Raw genomic sequence first — 20,423 nt, forward strand, 5'->3', positions numbered from 1 at the left:
TGACAGGATAGATGTGGAGACCATGTTTCATCTTGTGGGAGAATCCAGGGTCACTCATTTAAAAGAGATTAAGCAAAACGTTTTCTCTGAGTCATGAATATTTGGAACTCTGTTCCTGAAAAGGTTTTGGAAGCAGAGTCCTTGAATATTTTTAAAGCAAAAGTAGATGGATTCTTGAGGTTACAATTAAGAGAAGCCATTAACTTATTGAATGGCAATAGTGGCTGAATGGCTTACTCCTGCTCCTGATTTGTATGTTTATATGATAGTAGGAATGACACCTTTGCTTTTCTTTAAAATAGTGTCATGGCATATTTTGCATCCACCTTAGCCGACAGACAGCACCTCCACATTTAATGCTCTGTCTGAAAGATGTACCTCTCTCAGTGCACTACCCTGTGAATACTGCACTGGGAATGTCAACTTTGAACCTTGAACATTAATGCTCAAGTCCTGGAGTGGAACTTGAATCCTCACCTTCTGACTCAGGTGAACATGCTACCGACTGGGCCATGGCTGACACACAAGTTGATTTCTGTTCTTACCTCTTAAAAGGTACATGGTTAGGAATTAGGAAAATTACACCCAAGGTTGCCTTATATCTCATTGTAGTCAAGCTGATGTACCATTTTCTTTCTCCAGGTTTCTTTTCACTGTTCAAAGAACTCAAGCTGCAAATGATTAATGCTAGTAATTTTGTTTTCCTTCAGGTTACTGACATTTATTTTTTGTTTCAAATCTCAAATTCACAGGGAAACTCTAGTGTATGATGATAACAAAATTCCATTGGTTCACACTGATCTGGAAAAGCTGGAAGGAACACCTTTGCCTGAATTTTCTAAAGGTAGGGAAACTGTGGCACAAACTTGGGAATTAACTTTAAATGAACAATTTAAATGAATTCCTATGAAAGTCCTATGAGTTTTTTTTCTGCTAGGTTTTCTTCATCCCTGAAGAATTTCAAGTTTGCTAGATCACTGTTATGAATATTGTGAATTTTTCAATTTTAACTATTCTTCATGTTTAATCCTAGAGAGCAGCATTGTTGAGCAATCCAATCAGGATCATGTCACAGGACTGAAAAGATCCTCAAAACCAGAAATGATATTCTCTGTGACTGATCATAATAAACTAACATTCCGTTCTTTGTTTACTAGTCTGTAAAATTTGACACTGTTGACCTAATCATTGTCCTCCAAAACGTGTTTTTGTTCTCTAGCTTTATGGAACTGCCCATGCCTGACTCCATTCCATTTTACAACTTTATTCCAGTTGTATCTAAACAATCATCTGTAATGGTTTCTTTTCCAACGCATATCAAGTCCTCCAAGGGTTTATCCTCGGCCCTCTTCTGTCTCTAATGTACATGCTGCCTCTGTTACATTGGTTCCACACATTCACTTATGATATAGCCAGTTCTATATTGCCGAAACAAAAACAGAAGTTGCTGGAAAAATCAGCAGGTCTAACCGCATCTATGGAGAGAAAGCAGAATTAACATTTTGGGTCCAATGATCTTTCTTCAGAACGGTTCTGAAGAAGGATCACTGGACCTAAAATGTTAAATCAGCTTTCACACTTTTCATGGGTAAAAATTATCATCTTTGGTCATTGAAAAGTTATTTTGTATCCATCTCCACAGTAGAGCACTTAAAAAGTTTCCAAAGGTATTTGAAAGTCTAGAAGTGATAGGGTATGAAGAACTTAAATCATCACCTATATCAGGGAAACCATATTCAAACTATCAGAACTGAAGGTTGACAAGCCTCCAGGACCTGATTGTCTCCATCTTAGGGTCTTGAAAGAAATGGCTGCAAAAATAGAAAAGGGATTTGCTTGTCGGATTGGAAAATTTGAACTTGCACACTTTTCACTCAAAAAAAAACACAACAGGAAACTATAGGGCATGTGGCCTAAATCTGTTTTAGAGACATTGCCAGAATCTATTATTCAGGAAGTTATAGTAGGATACTTAAAAAAGCATGATGGCAAAGTCATTTCACTGAGTTATTTAAGGAAGTAACAAGCAAAGTGGATATGGGAGAACCAGTAAAAGTTGTGTACTTGGATTTCCAAAAAGATTTGATAAAGTGCTACATCAAAGGTGGCTGTACAATAAGGGCTCATAGTGTTTGGGGTGGCATATTATCAGGGTAAAAGATTGGTTTTCTAAAATAGGAAGCAGTAAGTAGAGATATTCAAGTCATTCGAATCAGTAGGGTGCCACAGGTGTTCATGCTGGGGCTTCAACTACTTACAATTTATAGTAACCACTTTTAGGGTCTGACTGTATACAAGCTAAATTTGCTGATGACCTCAAAATAGGTAGGAAAATAAGTTTTGAGAGAAAGGAAAGATTCTACAAAGAGATATGTTTAGGTTTGATTATTGGACATAAAATTGGCTGGAGGAGTTCATGTGAATTTGACTGCTTCTGCAGAAAGAACACCATGAAAGTATACTACCTTGTACTTAAGTAAAAAGAGACTGCAGGACTCAAAGGGAGGGATAAGAATGGATCTGAGTGTCACGGTACATGAATCAAAAAATAAAGTGCAGTTACAGTAGGGAAGGCAAGTGAAATGTTGCTTTTCATTGAAAGGGAAATGGAATACACAGTAGGGAAAATTTACTGCAGCGTTTCAGGGCTTTGGAGTAGTGTACAGTTTTGGTCTATTTATTTGAAAATGGACATAATTATGTGAGAAGCAGTTTAAAGAACTTTGCTCACTCATTCCTGGGATGAAGGACTTTTTAACCCTGTGAAGAAAGGATGAATAGGTTTGGCCTGTACTCACTAGAGTTGTATTTGCTGCCCTCCATTCACTCCAGTTTCAAAATGCCTCAGTTTTTTGTTAGTCTGTAATGTTCTCAAACTCTACAGCCCTCCACGATCTCTTGGCTCCTCCTATTCTGGCCTCTCATGCATCCAGATTTTCATTGCTCCACCATTGATGGTTGAGCTCCAACGCTTTGGAATTTTCAGTCTACACCTTACTCTCAATCTAGTTCTCTCTCTCCTTTTTAAGATGTTCCTAAAAGTTGTCTCTTTAACCAAGATTTCGGTCACCTATCATGGTATCTCCTTTTATTGCTTCGTGCATGTGAAGTGCCTTGAGGTGCTCTATTACCTTAATGGTGCTGTGCAGTCAATATGTTCAAAGTATTGGAACTTTGTATTTCTGACAATCCAATGTTTGGAAAATGATTTACCTTTTCGGTACCTAATGTCAGTGAATGACAGGTGAAAAGTCAGCTATGTGGTATAAAATTAATATCTGGATTTGATATTCTACAACTATATTTAAATTTTTACTGCATTATAGCAGTGCCTATTCATTTACATGTTTCTCCCAATTTGCTCATGAAAACATCTTGGTCATTCTGCTGATGTGACCCCTAATCTCAGCTCATCTACCACAGTTTACTTGTGAAGCTTTCGGGTATGAAGAAAAAGATTAATTTAATCTGGGATGTGTTAGGGATCAGCTTGTACTGCTGTGCTTTTCCCAGCTCCACTCTGACTCTCCAGCATCTGCAGTTCTCACTATCTCCTATGTGTTAGGGAAAGCATTCTAAAGATGTATATCAATACGTTGTAAATATACTGCTAACATTGACTTCCTCTTGTAAAATACAATAAATCAGTGTTCGTGCATGTTTTTAATAACGATTAGTCCAACTGATAAATGGCTCATTATTTACTTAAAATTAATTTTGTACTTATTTATTGTTACAGATGGTAAATATAAAGCCCTGAAGATGGATTTCTCACTTCCTCCCTCCAGTTATGCTACTATGGCTATTCGAGAGGTGCTCAAAATGGACACAAGCATCAAAAATCAAACTCAGCTAAACACAGTCTGGTTGCGATAACCTGATAATTGTTATGAGAATCTGTACGAAAATGTAATGTGCTGTATTTCAATGAGTATTGTTTTGTAACAGTTGCTAAAATGCTACTTTTATTTTTATTCACATAAGCAAACTAATTATTTTAAGATTGTTTTAAGATTGGAGAATTGATTATTCAGATATTTGTAAAACTTGATAACAAAGACTACAATGACAACTTTGATCATTAAACATATCTTTGATATTATACACATGCCTTGCTTGCTTTTTTTTTGCAATTTATTTTGTAGTGGTGATACTTTTTGTAGCAGCATAAAGAACTTCAAGTCATCTGAAGACTGGAATTTAGCTACAAAAAAAACTGAAGAATAAACAAATTTGGGATATTTTGGTAGCTTACTAACTTGTCTTATCAAATGTTTTCTACAGCTGGTCACCTCATGAGAGTTGTGTTAGAGTGACCCTTGTGTTTTTAACATCCTTGCAAGGCAATTAATAATCATCTGCCATTATTGCAGATCTTACCTTATAAACAATATGTTTTCCCAGATGGGACTATATTCCTAAAGGGAAGCTATTTTAAATTTCTACAATTAGCATCAAGGTTTTCAAAAGTGTTCAATACTCATATCTCTATACTATCTATCATATATCATGTCCTTTCTCTAGCTAATTTCACATCTTCTAAACTTCAATTTTCTAAACGTCTGGAGAGTGGAGTTACACAAATCTTTAAAGGTTGCAGGAAAATTGAGAAGGCTGTTTAAAGGACAGGTATGATTTCTTTGCTTTTTGCTATGATGCCAGTAGAGACCAATAACTTAAGATACAAACTTCTCAGTGATCAACTCAGAGGTTGCATGACAAGATTCCATGTCTTATGTGTTTTACTATAACAGACACAGAAAATACAACAAGGTAAACATTGGGTTAGCAACTAATACACTAAGTTACAGAGAAACTATTCCCTATTAATTTCTTATTACAATCAAAATGAACAAACTAATCTTTTCATTCATCTTGTAGTTTTTCCTATATCAGTCTTATGCTTGGTAAATGCAAGAAATGAAATAATTGAAATATTATGATCTCCTCTGACCATGACACAGAATTGTATCATTTTTTAGTATTGCTTCATTCTCGAACCAGATGCTTATTTTATCATTGCATTTGAGTGAGTTCTAAAGTTTGAATTGCTGCTGGAATATGTATCAAAATATGTATTTAATTTCTATGAGGATAGGTTGTTCCTACAGTCAATTTTGTTTCTTTTCCAGATGTTGATGAAAGGGTGGGTAAAAATACTCCATCACTATGAATCCATGAATTTTTAGCAATGTCAGTAGGTCCGTCTGTCTGAAGAAGGGCTCATGCCCGAAACGTCGATTCTCCTGCTTCTTGGATGCTGCCTGACCTGCTGCGCTTTTCCAGCAACACATTTTCAGGTCCGTCTGTCTTCCATGGATTCATCCAGCCTTTTCAACAAATCCCTGAAGCAATCTCTGTCCAGAAATGTATCTAATTGATGGACTTATGTTGCCCTCTAGAGTTTCTTTCCCAAATAACATCCCAATTTTTAAACGATCATATATTTGAATTTCTTGGTTCAGACAAACTGTCAAAATAGCAAAGTTTGATTCCATCATCTTAAAAAATGCTCATTAGGCCTCCCCAATATTATTCTTACTTTTTTCCCAAAAATGTAGGTTTTGAGAATTTTCTTTCCACCATTTTGCTTACAGGACTCTCCTCCTCTTCCAACATAAGCCAAAGGTGTGTGGTAAAGATTTATAAACTGAGACTTAACCTGTTATGAATGCACCTTCTTTGGCCACCAAGTCTAGGAGTGTAACTTAAAACCAGAGCTTCTAGCTTGGAGGACAGGACATATCCACAGTGCCTCTTTAATACATTACAAAATGCACAAAATAGTGTTTATGACCCAAATATCTTCAGCTGCTTCAGTAATGACCTTCCTTTCATCATAAGGTCAGAAGTGGGGATAATTTCAGATCATTGTACAATGATCAGTACCATGTGCAACTGCTTGTATTAAAGCAGTCTGTCCTTATGTAGCAAGCTATGGACAATATTCAGGCTTGGATGCTGATACAAAGCAGGTAACATTAATGCCACACAATAGCTGAGCAATGACTATCTCCAAAAAATGAGAATAACAATCTCTGAATCCCTTACTATGAACATCCTGAGTGTCACCATCCACAAGAAACTACACTGGACCAGCCATATCCTGTGGCTACATGAGCAAGTCAGCATCTGGGTATTCTAAAGCAAATAATTGAACTGCTGATTTCTAAAGCCTGTCTCATACAAGTCAGAAAAGTGATGGAATAATCTCCAATTGTCTGGATGAGTACACCTGAAACAACAAAAAATTCAACAACACTCAAAACTCAGCATCATCCAGCTCAAAGCAGCCCATTTGATCAGCAATCCATCAGGAACGTAAGTATTTATGACAATGCCAATGTACCACAGCAGCAGTGTGCACGACATACAAGATGAACTGCAGCAACTCACCAAGAGTATTTTGACAGCACCTTCCAGATCAGTGAACGTTACATTGAAAGAGTGGCAGTATATGTATGAGAACATCGCTACCTGCAAGTTCCTATCAAGTCAGTACACCAGTTCGAACAATCATCAATACTTCTTCACTTGTGGGAAAAAAATTCATCATCACTTTCTGGGCAATTAGAAAGAAAAGCAAATATTTGTTGCCCTAAGCACTAGAAGTACTTAGGTCAGGCAAGATATATGGAGAAAGAAACAATTAACATTTTAAGATGAGTGTGACTCTTGATCGAAGAAAGATGATAATTACTTAGCATTCCTGCCTCCATCTTTTTAAAATATATTTTTATTGAAAAAAATAGATTTTTTTAATATTACAAGTACAAAACAATTCAAAACAGTACAAAAAAACCCAAATAAAAAGAAAAAATCCTCAACCCACCCTCATGTACAAATATATTAACATATATAGAAAAATATAGAATAAAAACCCCAAACTGGTCATTTAACTAAATAAATAAATAACCAACAACAAACTAATAAATAGTAATAACTCAGCCCAGCCAAACAAAATGCTCATATGTTCACATTTCTTCCTCCCTGGATACTGGACTCGTAAATCACAATCGCTACGGCTATATAAAAGCCCTTGTTAGTGTGGCAGATAAAGGAGAGAGATAGGGTCCTTCTCCACCCTTACACACAAAATTTTCCATTGTGCTTGCCACAGCACTCCAATATGTTTGAAACCTATCACAAGACCAAAGACAAGGGATAAGAGTGCCTGTGCAGATCTTGCACTTGGAACATGCTGAAGATACCTCTGATTTAAATTTTGACAAATGGTCTGGAGTGAAGTGGACTCTGGAGAATCTTCAACTGTAAAGCATGGGTCCTATTGCAAATTGATATCTTCCTTGCATTCTCCCAAATATCCTCCCATGCCTCTGAGGAGACTTCAACACCCAGCTCTCTTTCCCACATCCTGCAGAGTCACTCAAACTCATCTGAGGGGGCACCCCCCAATTGATGATATACTGCCTCCAGTTGTTGATTTTTTCTTAGTCCCTAATTGGTCCCACCTCCTTTTACTACCCTTTCACTATATATGTATTCATAATAGATTTTAAGTTTCCATTTTGTTAGGTGCCGGACTCTTAACATTCTTCCTTTACCTTTTTCACTTTGGTTTCTACTTCACATCTGAACTTTTTATGTTCTTTTTTAATCTTTCAGTCACAAAATATAGAGGTATCAGACAAAACTAGTATTTATTGCCCATCTCTAGTTGTCCTTTAGAACATTGTGGTGAGCTGACTTCTAAACCTGCAGTCTGTGCAGTAACGATACTCCCATTGTGCTATTAATTATAGAGATATAGGATTTTGAGCCATTGAAAATGAAGCAAAGGTAGTATATTTCAAGTTAGGATGATGTCTGATTTGAATGTAGGAATGTTCCCATGCACTTGATATTCTTATTTATTAGAGATCACGAGTTTAGGATTTGCTATCAAAGAAGCTTTGATGATTTGTGTAGATATTGTGTGCAACCATGGTCAGTGGTTGGGAGTTAATGTTTAGGTGGTGAATGGGGTGTCATTAACCAGGCTGCTTGGTTGTGAATTGTGTTTAGCTTACATGTTGTTGGACTGTACTCATCCTGTTAAATGTGTTCTATAACACTCCTGGACTTTTGCCATGTTGATGAGTAGACAGGCTTTAGGGTGTCAGATGGTAAGTTACCACAGAATTTCCAGTCTTGAACCTCCAGTCAACAGCAAAGTACTTATGTAGTTGATGCAGTTAAATTTCTTTTAGGTGGACTCTCCATGGAGTTATGGTGGGGCTTACAGTAAATGGTGATTTTTTTTCGTTTTCAATGTTGTGGGGAGATAGTCATTGTCTAGCACCTGTGTGACATGAATATTACTTGAATTCATCAACTCAAGTATGAATATTGGCCAGGATCTGCAAGCAGGCCAATATTTTATCTGAGGAATTGTGAATAACTGTGTACATTCCACTTTATCTTATGATAGAGGTGGTTAATTGATGAAGCAGCTAAAATGGTTGACCCAGGACATGTCCTGAGGAACTCCTGCAATGATATTGGGAGAGATAGGATTGACCTACAACAACCACAACCATATGTCTTTTGTAGGTATGAAAACACAGTGAAGAGTTGTCCCCTTGATGCCCATTAACATCAATTTTATAAGCACTCTTTGATGCCACACTTTATCAAATGTTACTCCAAGGTGAATGCTAGTCAGGACCACCAGAATTCAGCTGTGAGTGTGGATGAAGGCTATGTGTGGAGAAAGTGGGCCTGATGAAACCTAAACAGAGTATTGTAAGCACGTAATTGCAAGTGCTATTGGATGGCATTGCTGACTCAGTTTGTGAATTTTCTGATTATTTGAAAGTACATTGATGCGGTGGTTATTAGATTGGATTTGTCCTCCTTTCCAGAGACAGGACACCTGGCCAATTCTCACATTTTTTCAAATAGATGCATACATTTTAGTTGTGACAGTATACGAGTGTTACGTACTAGCTAGATAATTATCAGGACATTTTGTTTTTGCTATATACAGTGTACTCAGCTGCTTCTTCTATCCTGCGTAGTAAACTTGAATTTACTGGAGACTGGCTGCATGATTATGGAGCCTCAAGAGAAAACTAATGTGATACAGCTATTTGAAACTTCTGGCTGAGATAGTTGCAAATGCTTCAAGACTGATTTTCACTGAGCTGTCATGTCATTATGGATGGGAATGCTCGTCGAGCCTTCTCTTCCCATTAATTGTTTACCTGTCCACAAGCTTTCATGATTGGACAGAACAGGATTACAGAACCTTGGGTTAATTAGTCCTAGAAACATTTAACTGTGTTTGAATAATACATGATTATAATCCTGTATTATAGACTGTTCCTGGCATATACTTTTACATACCTCATTGAACTGGAGTTGATTATTTGGATTGATGGTGCTTATAGATCAAGAGAATATCGAGAGCATTCTATTGCAGAATGTGGTGAAAAATAATTTTGCAGTTGCTGGTCACAGCTAATGCTGTTCTGATTCTATCTTCCTTGCACAGTGCCAGAACCACACAACACAATGGTGTCTCGTAAGTATGAAGATGGATCTTGCCTCTACAGAGGCTATGCAATGTCCATTCTCACCAACATTCTCAAGGATGGATGCATCTGCAATAGTAAATTCATGAAGATAACGTAAAGAAGGGGTAACCCCCTGGTGCTGGTTCTGTCATTATCTACTGCAAGCCTAGTCTGAAAGCTTGTTCCTTCAGAATTCTACCATCTCAGTCAGTGGTGGTGGCTAATAGGCCGCTAATGGTGGTGGACATTGAAGTTCCCCCTTCAGGGTGACCAACACAAAGGGAAGAAATATAAGGTATGCTTCACTGGAGGAGTTGACAAGACTGGAGGAGTAGGGGCCATGTGAGTGGAAGGAGGAGGAAGCTCCAAAGGAAAACTTTGCGCAGTTTTAACAAGGTCAAGGAAACTACTATGAATAGCTCAGTTAACAGACTTACCATCACAATATGTTTGATATTCTTTAATTACAGTCTCCCTTCTTGATAATCTAGTGTTATCCTCGAAGGTCCACGTACTCCTGAATCATCACATTGCTCCCCAACATCATTTCCTCTCCCCAATACTAAAGCCCCTTTCTGCAAATTCCTCCCTCCATCTTTATTTGATTGATGATCCCCTTTCTGGCCTTCAAATCAACTCTCCATCCTGCCCAGAACTCACCTTTGGGCTTGTCCGGTATTCATTCAAGCCTGCCTGCTCCATCAAGGTGCCTAATCCCTACTTCCACCTCAGGCCCTCCCTTGATCCTCCTCACCCCTGCGCCTGCTGGACTACTCCTATCCCAACCGATACCTGGAAAGAGTGCTACCACCACCAACCGTGAACACTAAAGCACACCCGAAATTGGGCCTGAGAGTGCTGCAGCTGCTGGCCTAAACTCCTACCCCACACCAAATCACCTTCTAGATCCTCCCAAACTCAGCGATCCATTTGCCAAAACGATGTGACTCTGGGAAGAGTGAAAGAATACACACTTGCCTACTTCCTTGTAACTGTATGCGAGCACACTTTGCTGACCTTGGGCCGCCCACGTTCATTCACCAAAATATCCCAGCAGCAGCGAGACATGACTTGACGGGTCACCTCAGTCAGTGACCAGAGAAATCTGGGATTAAATACCATCTTAAATTAACTTTTAAGTTCTACATTCAGGACGGGAAGCCAAACTCTTGACATCATTCCAAAATACTTGGAAACGAAAACCGAAATAGCTGGAAAAACCCAACCAGTCTGGCAGCATCTGTGCAGAAAAAGCCCGAGTTAACATTTCGGGTCGAGTGACCCGCAACGCTGACTCTGGCTTTTTTCTCTTTCCAGATGCTGCCAGAGTCGCTGAATTTCTTTTTGTTTCACATCTCCTGCATCCGCAGTTGTTTGTGTTTATTGTCCGAAGGACCTGGTCTACTCTGGCGTAGCACGAAATAGTGAAAGGCCAACGGCCTGAAACTTTAGCTATGTTCCCTCCTCCACTAGCGGCCGGTCTGAGTATTCCACGAGCAGTTAACGCTCGGAACTGTCCTCCTTCATCCGCGCGGACGAGGCCTGGACGGCCATCTCCATGGTGACCGTGCGATTGCCCGGATGTGGTGACGTGACATGCCGCTGTCATGGCGGCGGCGGTTGAGGAGAGCTCTGAGCTAGCTCAGTATGTGATCGAATTCATTGAAAAAGAGTTCGCGGACGACCCGACATCATTAAAGAAGCTCCCCAGACTAATAGAGGAGCTAGCCCTGTGTAAAAGAAACCTGGAGGAGCAGGTACTGCGCCCGGGCCTTGGGGAGTTCAGTTGGCTTAATCCATTCCTCGGTCTTTCCCCCCCAAAACGTGCATCAAAATAAAAGCCAAGTACACTGTGAATTAATAAATTTTAAACACTGGCTTGATTCTCAGATATAAGACATTAGCTTAATATTGAAATCTGAAATGACATGTATTTTCTCAATCTTAGTATCTGATAATTGAAATCATTTTTTTAAAGAGAGAAATTGCACACTTGTAATACCTGGCTAATGTCACTTGGTCAAAGGGGAATAACTGGTTGTCAAAACAATGTGCAATTGAATGGATCTTGCGGTATTTACGGACGCGAATGTCTGGTATATCTGAAATGTCGCTCGTTCCACATTATAACTGTTTCAACTGTACAACACATTAACTTTAATCGCATTTAATCGAATATACTTTGACTTCCACTTTTCATCCTAAGGCACTTGTAAAATGGTACTTTTTTGTTAATCTGTACAACAAATAACTTTACAAATTTGGAATTCCAAAACAGATATTAAGCTGTCACTCTGTTGAAACATTTTTGCCTTGTCATTGCGGTTGTTGGTTGATGCAAAATTCCTTTTAATTCATTGGAAGATAGTATTTCAAACAAATTAAGTGAAGTTACTTCAAAGTTCTGTTTTGGAATTCCAAATTTGTAAAGTTATTTGTTGTACAGATTAACAACAAAGTTCTTTAAGTAGGTTGGGACTGGAATTAAATATAGAATGTGCTGGAAAACATTGACAACTCTTAGCAGCATCTGTGGAGAGACACATAGAATCAACACTTGTATTTTAATATGGCTTTTTAGAACATTTCTTTAGCTGGGACTGGGGTTTATGTCAGATTGACTAGTGTTATTCAATGCACTGAATTTTTACTGTTCATTTTAAAGATTATATCATGCATCACTGTTAAGTTACAGCCGTAGATATATGTACAGTATCAGTGTTGCTCAATATTTGTCATCATTCCTTAATTGAGCAGGAAGAATCAAACCAAGTTGCTGTATGATAGAAGCCATTTATTGGTCAGACTGTGATTATGTTTCTTCTAATATAGTTGTATTGTCAGGTTTAGAGTGACATACAAATTAAAGGACCACTTGATCAGTGAAAGAAATAGTCAGCCATTTGTTATATTTTCTGTTCCTTTTTCCTCAAATTGCTTCTAAGCGATTGTTGCATTTCGATCTGTGCACCCTATAAAAGTCTTTAGAAAAACAGTAGTCAGATTGCGAAAGGAAATTTCTAAAGCAATTCTACTGACATTGTGAAATGATAACTGAAGAATTTGGTTTGTTTTAGCTGGCCATCAGTCATTTTCACAAAACAATTGAACCTGATCAATAAACAGCACTATGTGGCTTTCATTTGAGGGTTGAAATGTGTAGTTTTCTGTGTAGGTGGGTGGTTCAGTAATATACAATATACTTTGATGGATTTTTTGAAGTAAGCAGGAGAGATTACAGAAGGTGTGGTCATGAGCTAAAAGTTTATTCAATATCTCAATACTATGTTTAGAAATGGCAGATGATTGATTGTAAGCAGTTAGAGGGCAGAAGTCAATATATAGAGACGTGTCCATCCTTCTCCATGTCAGAATGTCCTATTTGTGTCACCTCTAATAAAGGAGTTTGATCTTGATTGTTGTTTAAATAAATTGGAGTACACCATCAGAAACAGAGAACTTTACTTACCAGACTGTCACTACCATATATGCAGCAGATTTCAGAACCCTTTTTGAAACTGTTCGTCTGATCCTGAGTATATCAGTCTTCATTGCTGATGTTTTAAAGAGTCCTGCATCTCTTTATTTAATTTTGCGTATATTTTGTATCCATTTAGCAAGTATGGTAACCTGATCACTACAGATTTGATAAATATCAAAATCCTGTTTGAAAGTGCTGAGCTAGATTGGAGACTGCCTCCTTTGATACTAAGTGAATCAAATGACTCTTACAACAACATGTCATTTTCATTTGTCATTTTTTTCTTGCTGAGAAGCCACAGATCAGACTTATTTAATGTGATTTTTTTAAACTTGATATGGCAGGGTTTGAAATTAGTGAATTGCTATTTAAATAAGTTCCTAATACCTTTTAGAGGCAAATAAAACTCAGTTGTAATTTGATACATTCTATATTTTAATTGGTGACAGCATAATTGTTAGTGGAATATTTGTTGTGTGGTTTCAATTTTTGTACAATGCAGTGGTTGAAAATCAAACATTTTACATTTAAATCCATAAGCATAAGAAATCGAAACAGTAGTGTGCCATTTGTCTTTTTTGAGCCTGCCCTGCCATACAATGAGAATGTGGCTTGTCAATAATTTGTACTTCAATTTCGTTTTCCCATCCTATTCCCCAGTCCTTTGATTCTCTCAATATCGAACAATCGATCTCTGACGTGAATATGATGAACTATCGAGCATCCATGGCTCAAACATTCACACCAAAGGACTTCAGGTTACTTTTGGAGAGTGGGGAAAATTCATTTAATTGCGATGTCCCTTTAAAATTATTTTACACGGCCACACACATGTTAACTTAAAGTGGCCAACTTACGCACACAGAGCATTTGAGGGGTAACATTGTCACAATGCTTTGAATGAAAACATTCTCTACATCTCAATCATAAATGGATAAATGAATATTCCCTTATTGTCAGATAGTGAACCTTAAACCTTCAAGCTCCTTAACAAATGATGTCCTCACATCATCTTGTCAAGCCCATTAAGGAATTTCTGTTACAATTTGATCACTTCCCATTCTTCAAAGCTCTAGGTAATATGGGCCCACTCTATTCAATCTGTCCTCATCATACATTCAGTCTGTATAGTCAAAGCACAGCAGGTCAGGCAGCATCCGAGGAGCAAGAGAGTCACATTTCGTGCATAAGCTCTTCAGTCGGCCGCCTGACCTGCTGTGTTTTTCCAGCGACACACTCTGATCTCCAGCATCTGCAGTCCTCACTTTCATTCAGTCTGTAGAACTATTGTCGCACTTTAAGCAAGTATATCCTTTATTGGACATAAAGGTCAAAACTGCATTCAAGATGCAGTCTCACCGAGACCCAATGTAAATGTATTGGCTTGTTTATTCTTATACACCAAATCCTTTTTTATACAGTTTAACATCCTGTTTGCTTTTTAATTGCTTGCTGTATATCGGATTATCGATATGATGCCAGTCCAGTTGGTGCTGTTGCAGCACAGTGGTAGCATTCCTACCTCTAGGCCAGAGGTGTGAATTTGAGTTCCACTTGCTCCAGAGGTGTGTCATAACATATCTCAGCAAGTTGACTAAAAAACTCTTCCAGTCCCTTTGGTTGTCAACATTTCCCATTTTTTCATAAAACTCTGTTTTTTTTAATATAATCAAAGTTTCCATATATACTGTACAGTTGTAATGAAAGCACACTTCTACCTTTTGAATCTCACTTCAGTATCTTTAACTGAGAGATATTTGATACAATTTGGCAGTAATATTCTGAAATTTGCCATTCAGGTAAACAAGAACATCCTGGAGTGACTGCTCTTACCTTTTTGAACCCTTGTGGGGAACCAGGAGTCACGTGTGCACCACTCTCACCGCCCTTCTGGGGTTCCTTTCACTAGATGGAATGGAATCCATGTTGTGCAGCTGTTTGTTACCTGAAGTTTGTTTCTTAAATAGTGTAGAGCTCTTGGGTGCTAGTCCTCCCTAGACAGAATTTGTTTTGTGTTGTTGTAAACCAAGAGCGAAAAACAGATAAGAGTCTGAAATATCAAATTTTGAAGATTTGAAAGAGAATGATCAATTAATATATCCTAAAAAAAAGGACAGGTATAACAGGTATTTAAGGTGTTATCTCTTTTATGGTCTCTGGTTTTGTCTCAAACTGTAAAAATATCTCTGTTGGAACTTGTCCATGAGTGTTATGAGTCTGAGAAATTTCCACCTCTGATTTTAATGTGAAATTAAAATAATTGGTGATCACACACATTTGAAGTAACTACAATGTTACAAATTTTGTTTGTTATTGCATTGTTACCTCTAAACCTTTGTTTAAAATTACTATAGGTTCTTACTGTCTCATCAGAAGTACCAAAAAAAATTGAAAATGCATACAAGAAGGCTGAAAACTCCAAAACATTACTCAATATCTTGCTTGAGAAAAACTCAACCTTAGCTAAATCAATTAGCAATCATCTACTAACAGCCCATCCTTTAATGGAAGAACTGAAAGTATTGATTGGTCAGATTGAGGAAATTGAACGACACCTTTGGTACTTGAAATGGATTTCACAAATAGAAGAGTTAAGGTAAATATACCAGTTTTGGCAATTATGGTTGATTTATAGTAACAGGGTGAGAATGTTATGTCCACCTTAAAAGGAGATTTCAAGAATTATACTTGTGCAGACTTTTGGTCACCTGATTCTGCCAGTAGACTGTGAAGTTGTCTATCCTTTCAGGTTGACAAAAACTGGCTATGTCAGTATCATTTCTAGGTACTAAGAAATCAGTAACTACAAAACTTAATCCAGTTTCACATGCCAGTGACATTTTCCAGAAGATTATCTAAAACTTTGTCCTTGCTTGATCAGTTTGTAAAGTTATATTTTCATTCTCTAGTTGCAGCTCATAGAAGTTGACCTGCATGAGTCTGTTTCATTATTAGTACTTGTGAGTAATTAACTCAGTAAAATTAAACTTTAAATTTATAAAATCTTAGTGTACTCAAATCTCACAATTAAAAATTATCTAATAACCAGGTTGCAGTAGCTGCAAAATTGTATATTATTCAGTTGAAAGTGAAGAAAAATCTCTAGGCCTAATATTATTTCTCATTTTTACTTGTGTATTATTTAGCATAATGTAAAGTAGGTGGAAGCATTTAGAAGATAAACTATAATATGAGTTTTTAATTATTATTTAACTGTTATCCCCATTGTTTTGCAACCCCTCAATGTGGCAGAATTGACAAGACTCTAAGAAATTAGTGGAGCTTGGCTGGTGCTGATCATATTACAAGTTCAAATTGAGCAAACAAATTCATTTGGCTGCAGTCTGAATTTCAAAATAAAGTTGTCTTTTAAAGCATATGATATCAGGTATGATCAAGAATCCAAGATGACGCAATTGTCAGAAAATGTTTTGTTAGCATGGGTATTTATTTGGTTTGATATTCTTTCAGAGTAATTAAAGTATACATGTCCAAAACCTAGGCTGGGTTATGTGGTAAGGATGGGCTCCCATGTCAAAGGATAAATCAGCTTGGCCTTGTTTTTTTTTGGATAACAAGCCTTTAATTGTTATGAGATGGAAATTCTGCCCATCTTCAGGCAATCATGCTGTCTCATAGAGTTGCAGGTCAGTCAGAGATCCACAGCTCTGCAGTAACAGCAGTGTCACCAGAGACCAAGGAGAAAGGCATTCAACACAGATCTGAACCACCAGATAAATCTGGGATCACACCAAGCTCAGGTTGGCAGGCCACAGCAAGGAATGCTGGTATGGGGGAGAAAGTCATTTGGGCAAGGGGTTGGCTCCATTTGACATACAGTCATAGAGATGTACAGAATGGAAATAGACCTTTCAGTCCAACTCGTCCATGCCAACCAAATATCCTAACCTAATATAGTCCCATTTGCTAGCACTTGGCCCATACCCCTCTAAACCCTTCCTATTCATATACCCATCCACATGCCTCTTAAATGCTGTAATTGTACCAGCCTCCACCACTTCCTCTGGCAGCTCATTCCATACACGCACCACCCTCTGTGTGATAACATTGCCCCTTATGTCCCTTTTAAATTTTTCCTCAACCTATGCCTTCTACTTCTGGACTGGCCCACCCGAGTGAAAAGACCTTGCCTATTTACCCTATCCATGACCATCATGATTTTATAAACTTGTATAAGGTCACCTCTCAGCCTTTGACACTCCAGGGAAAACAGCCCCAGCCTATTCAGCCTCTCCCTGTAGCTCAACACTTCCAACCTTGGCAATATCCTTGTAAGTCTTTTCTGAATCCTTTCAAGTTTCACAATATGTTCTGGTAGGAGGAAGACTAGAATTGCACAGTATTCCAAAAGTGGCCTAACCAATGTCCTTTACCACAAACCTCCCAACTCCTATACTCTATGTTCTGTTCAATAAAGGAAAGCATATCAAATGCCTCCTTCACTATCCTATCTATCTGGGACTCCACTTTCATGGAACAATGAACCTACATTCCAAGGTCTCCTTGTGCAGCAACACTCCCCTAGACGTTACCATTAAGTGTATAAGTCCTGCTCTGATTTGTCTTTCCAAAATGCAGTACATTGCATTTATCTAAATTAAACTCCATCTGGCCAAGATCCCATTGTACACTGAGGTAACTTTCTTCGCTGTGCACTACACCTCCAATTTTGGTGTCATCTGCAAATTTACTAACCATACCTCCTAAGTTCACATCCAAATCATTTATATAAATGACAAAAAGCAGTGGATCTAGCACTGATCCTTGTGGCACACCCCTGGTCACAGGCCTCCAGTCTGAAAAACAACCCTCCACCACCTTTGCACCAGTTCTGTATCCAAATGACTAGTTCTCCCTGTATTCCATGTGATCTAAACTTGCTAACCAGTCTAGCATGAGGAACCTTGTTGAACGCCTGACTGAAGTCTGTATAGATCCACCGCTTTACCCTCATCAACCTTCTTCGTTACTTCTTCAAAAAACTCAGTCAAGTTAGTGAGACATGATTTCCCAAGCACAAAGCCATGTTGACTATCCCTAATCAGTCTTTGCCTTTCCAAATACATGTAAATCCTGTCCATCAGGATTCCCTCCAACAACTTGCCCACCATTGACAACAGACGCACCGGTCTGTAGTTCCCTGGCTTTTCCTTACTATCTTTCTTAAATAGTGGCACCACATTATCCAGCCTTCAATCTTCTGGCACCTCACCTGTGACTATCAGTGATACAAATATCTCAGCAAGGGGCCCAGCAATCACTTCCCTAGCTTCCCACAGAGTTCTGTGGTACACCTGATCAGTCCTGGGTATTTATTCACCTTAATGCGTTTTAAAACCTCCAGCACCACCTCTGTAATATGGACATTTTTCAAGGTGTCACCATCTATCTTCCATGTCCTCCACAGTAAACCTGATGCGTAATACTCATTTAGTATATCCCCCCTCTCCTGTGGTTCCATAAAAAGGCTGCCTTGTTGATCTTTGAGGGGCGCTATTCTCTCCCTAATTACCTTTTTGTCCTTAATGTACTCAGAGAATCCCTTTAGATTCTTTTTAACCCTCTTTACCAAAGCTATCTCATGTCCCCGTTTTGCCCTCCTGATTTCCCTCTTAACTGTATTTGTCCTCTTCTAAGGGTTCACTCAATCTCTGCTGTCTTTATCTGACATACACTTCCTTCTTTTTTCTTGACCAAAACCTCAATTTGAAGAAAGTGAGGACTGCAGATGCTGGAGATTAGAGTCGAGAGTGTGGTGCTGAAAAAGCACAGCAGGTCAGGCAGCATCCGAGGAGCAGGAGAATCGACGTTTCGGGCAAAAGCCCTTCATCCGGAATAATTAGATTAGATTAGATTCCCTACAGTATGGAAACAGGTTCTTCAGCCCAACAAGCCCACACCGACCCTCCAAAGAATAACCCACCCAGACTCATTCCCCTACCCTATATCTCTCCCTGACTAATGCATGTAACACTACAGGAAATTTAGCATGGCCAGTTCACCTGACCTGTGGCCTAATTTCTGACGAAGGGCTTTTGCCTGAAACATCGATTCTTCTGCTCCTCGGATAATGCCTGACTAGCTGTGCTTTTCCAGCACCACACTCTCGACCAAAACCACAATTTATATAATCATCCAGCATTCCCTACAACTACCAGCCTTGCTTTTCACCCTAACAGGAATATACTATCTCTGGACCTTCGTAATCTCATTTTTGAAAGCTTCCCATTTTCCAGCCGTCCATTTACCTGCGAACATCTGCCCCCAATCAAATTTTGAAAGTTCTTGTCTAATATCATGGAAATTGGCCTTCCTCCAATTTAGAACTCTTAAATCCGGTCTCTCCTTTTCCATCACTGTTTTAAAACTAATAGAATTATAGTTGCTGGCCACGAAGTGCTACCCCACTGACACCTCAATCACTTGCCCTGCCTTATTTCCCAAGAGTAGGTCAAGTTTTGCACCTTCTCCACTAGTACATCCACATACTGAATCAGAAAAATTGTCTTGTACACACTTGACATATTTCTCTCCATCTAAACCCTTAACATTATGGCAGTCCCAGTCTATGTTTGGAAAGTTAAAATCCCCAAACCGTAACCATCCTATTATTCTTACAGATAACTGAGATATCCTTGCAAATTTGTTTCTCAATTTCCTGCAGACTATTGGAGGTCTATAATACAATACTAATAAGGTGATCATCCCTTTCTTATTTCTGTTTCACTCAAATAACTTCCTGGATGTACTCCCAGGAATATCATCCCTAAGTACAGATGTAATGTTATCTCTCATCAAAAATGCCACTTCTTCTCTCTTGCCCCCTTTCTATCCTTCATATAGCATTTGTAACCTGGAACACTAGCTTGTAGCACTGGGAGTAATCCAGATATTTCTACCCTCGAGAACCTCCTTTTTAAATTCTTGCCTAACCTTCTATATTCTTCCTTCAGAATCTCATCCTTTTCACTTCCTATGCTGTTAGTTCCAATGTGTACAACAACTTCCTGCTGGTCTCTCTCCACTTTGAGAGCATTCTGCAACCTCTCTGAAATATCCTTGATCCTGGCATCAGGGAGGCAACACACCAGTCTGATTTCTTGCTGCTGGCCGCAGAAACATCTGTCTGTGCCTCTGACTAGAGAATCCCCTATCACAATCGATTGCTTGGAACCTGACATACCCTTCATTACATTAGAACTATTCTCGGTACCAGAAGCTTGCTGATTGATTCTCAGGAGAACATAGCACAATCACCTTCCATATTTTCCAAAACAGCATACTTGTTTGAGATGGGGATAGCCGCAGGAGACTCCGACACTACCTGTCTTCCTCTCCTACCTTTCCTGGAGGTAACCCATCTACCCGACTGTATCTGTGATTTTTCTCCCTTCCTATAACTG

The 20,423-nt window shown here is 38.6% G+C and overlaps 2 protein-coding genes across 6 annotated transcripts in view; both read left to right on the forward strand.

Annotated features, from left to right (window-relative positions):
• Positions 1 to 4,104, forward strand: part of pus7 (pseudouridine synthase 7) — a 59,486-nt gene extending 55,382 nt beyond the window's left edge. For all 5 annotated transcript variants that reach the window (XM_043713874.1, XM_043713871.1, XM_043713873.1 and 2 more), the window contains 2 exons: positions 753 to 844; positions 3,740 to 4,104. In XM_043713874.1, the coding sequence (XP_043569809.1) occupies positions 753 to 844; positions 3,740 to 3,876 (229 nt within the window). In that variant the 3' untranslated portion in view covers positions 3,877 to 4,104. The remainder of the gene's footprint in view (positions 1 to 752; positions 845 to 3,739) is intronic.
• A 6,935-nt stretch (positions 4,105 to 11,039) lies between these two features.
• The window catches only part of rint1 (RAD50 interactor 1), a 45,496-nt gene continuing 36,112 nt past the window's right edge, over positions 11,040 to 20,423 (forward strand). The window contains exons 1-2 of the mRNA XM_043713875.1: positions 11,040 to 11,275; positions 15,354 to 15,595. Coding sequence (XP_043569810.1) covers positions 11,126 to 11,275; positions 15,354 to 15,595 — 392 coding nt within the window. The 5' untranslated portion in view covers positions 11,040 to 11,125. The remainder of the gene's footprint in view (positions 11,276 to 15,353; positions 15,596 to 20,423) is intronic.

This window comes from Chiloscyllium plagiosum, chromosome 23, assembly GCF_004010195.1.
Source record: "Chiloscyllium plagiosum isolate BGI_BamShark_2017 chromosome 23, ASM401019v2, whole genome shotgun sequence".
Lineage (NCBI taxonomy): Eukaryota > Metazoa > Chordata > Chondrichthyes > Orectolobiformes > Hemiscylliidae > Chiloscyllium > Chiloscyllium plagiosum.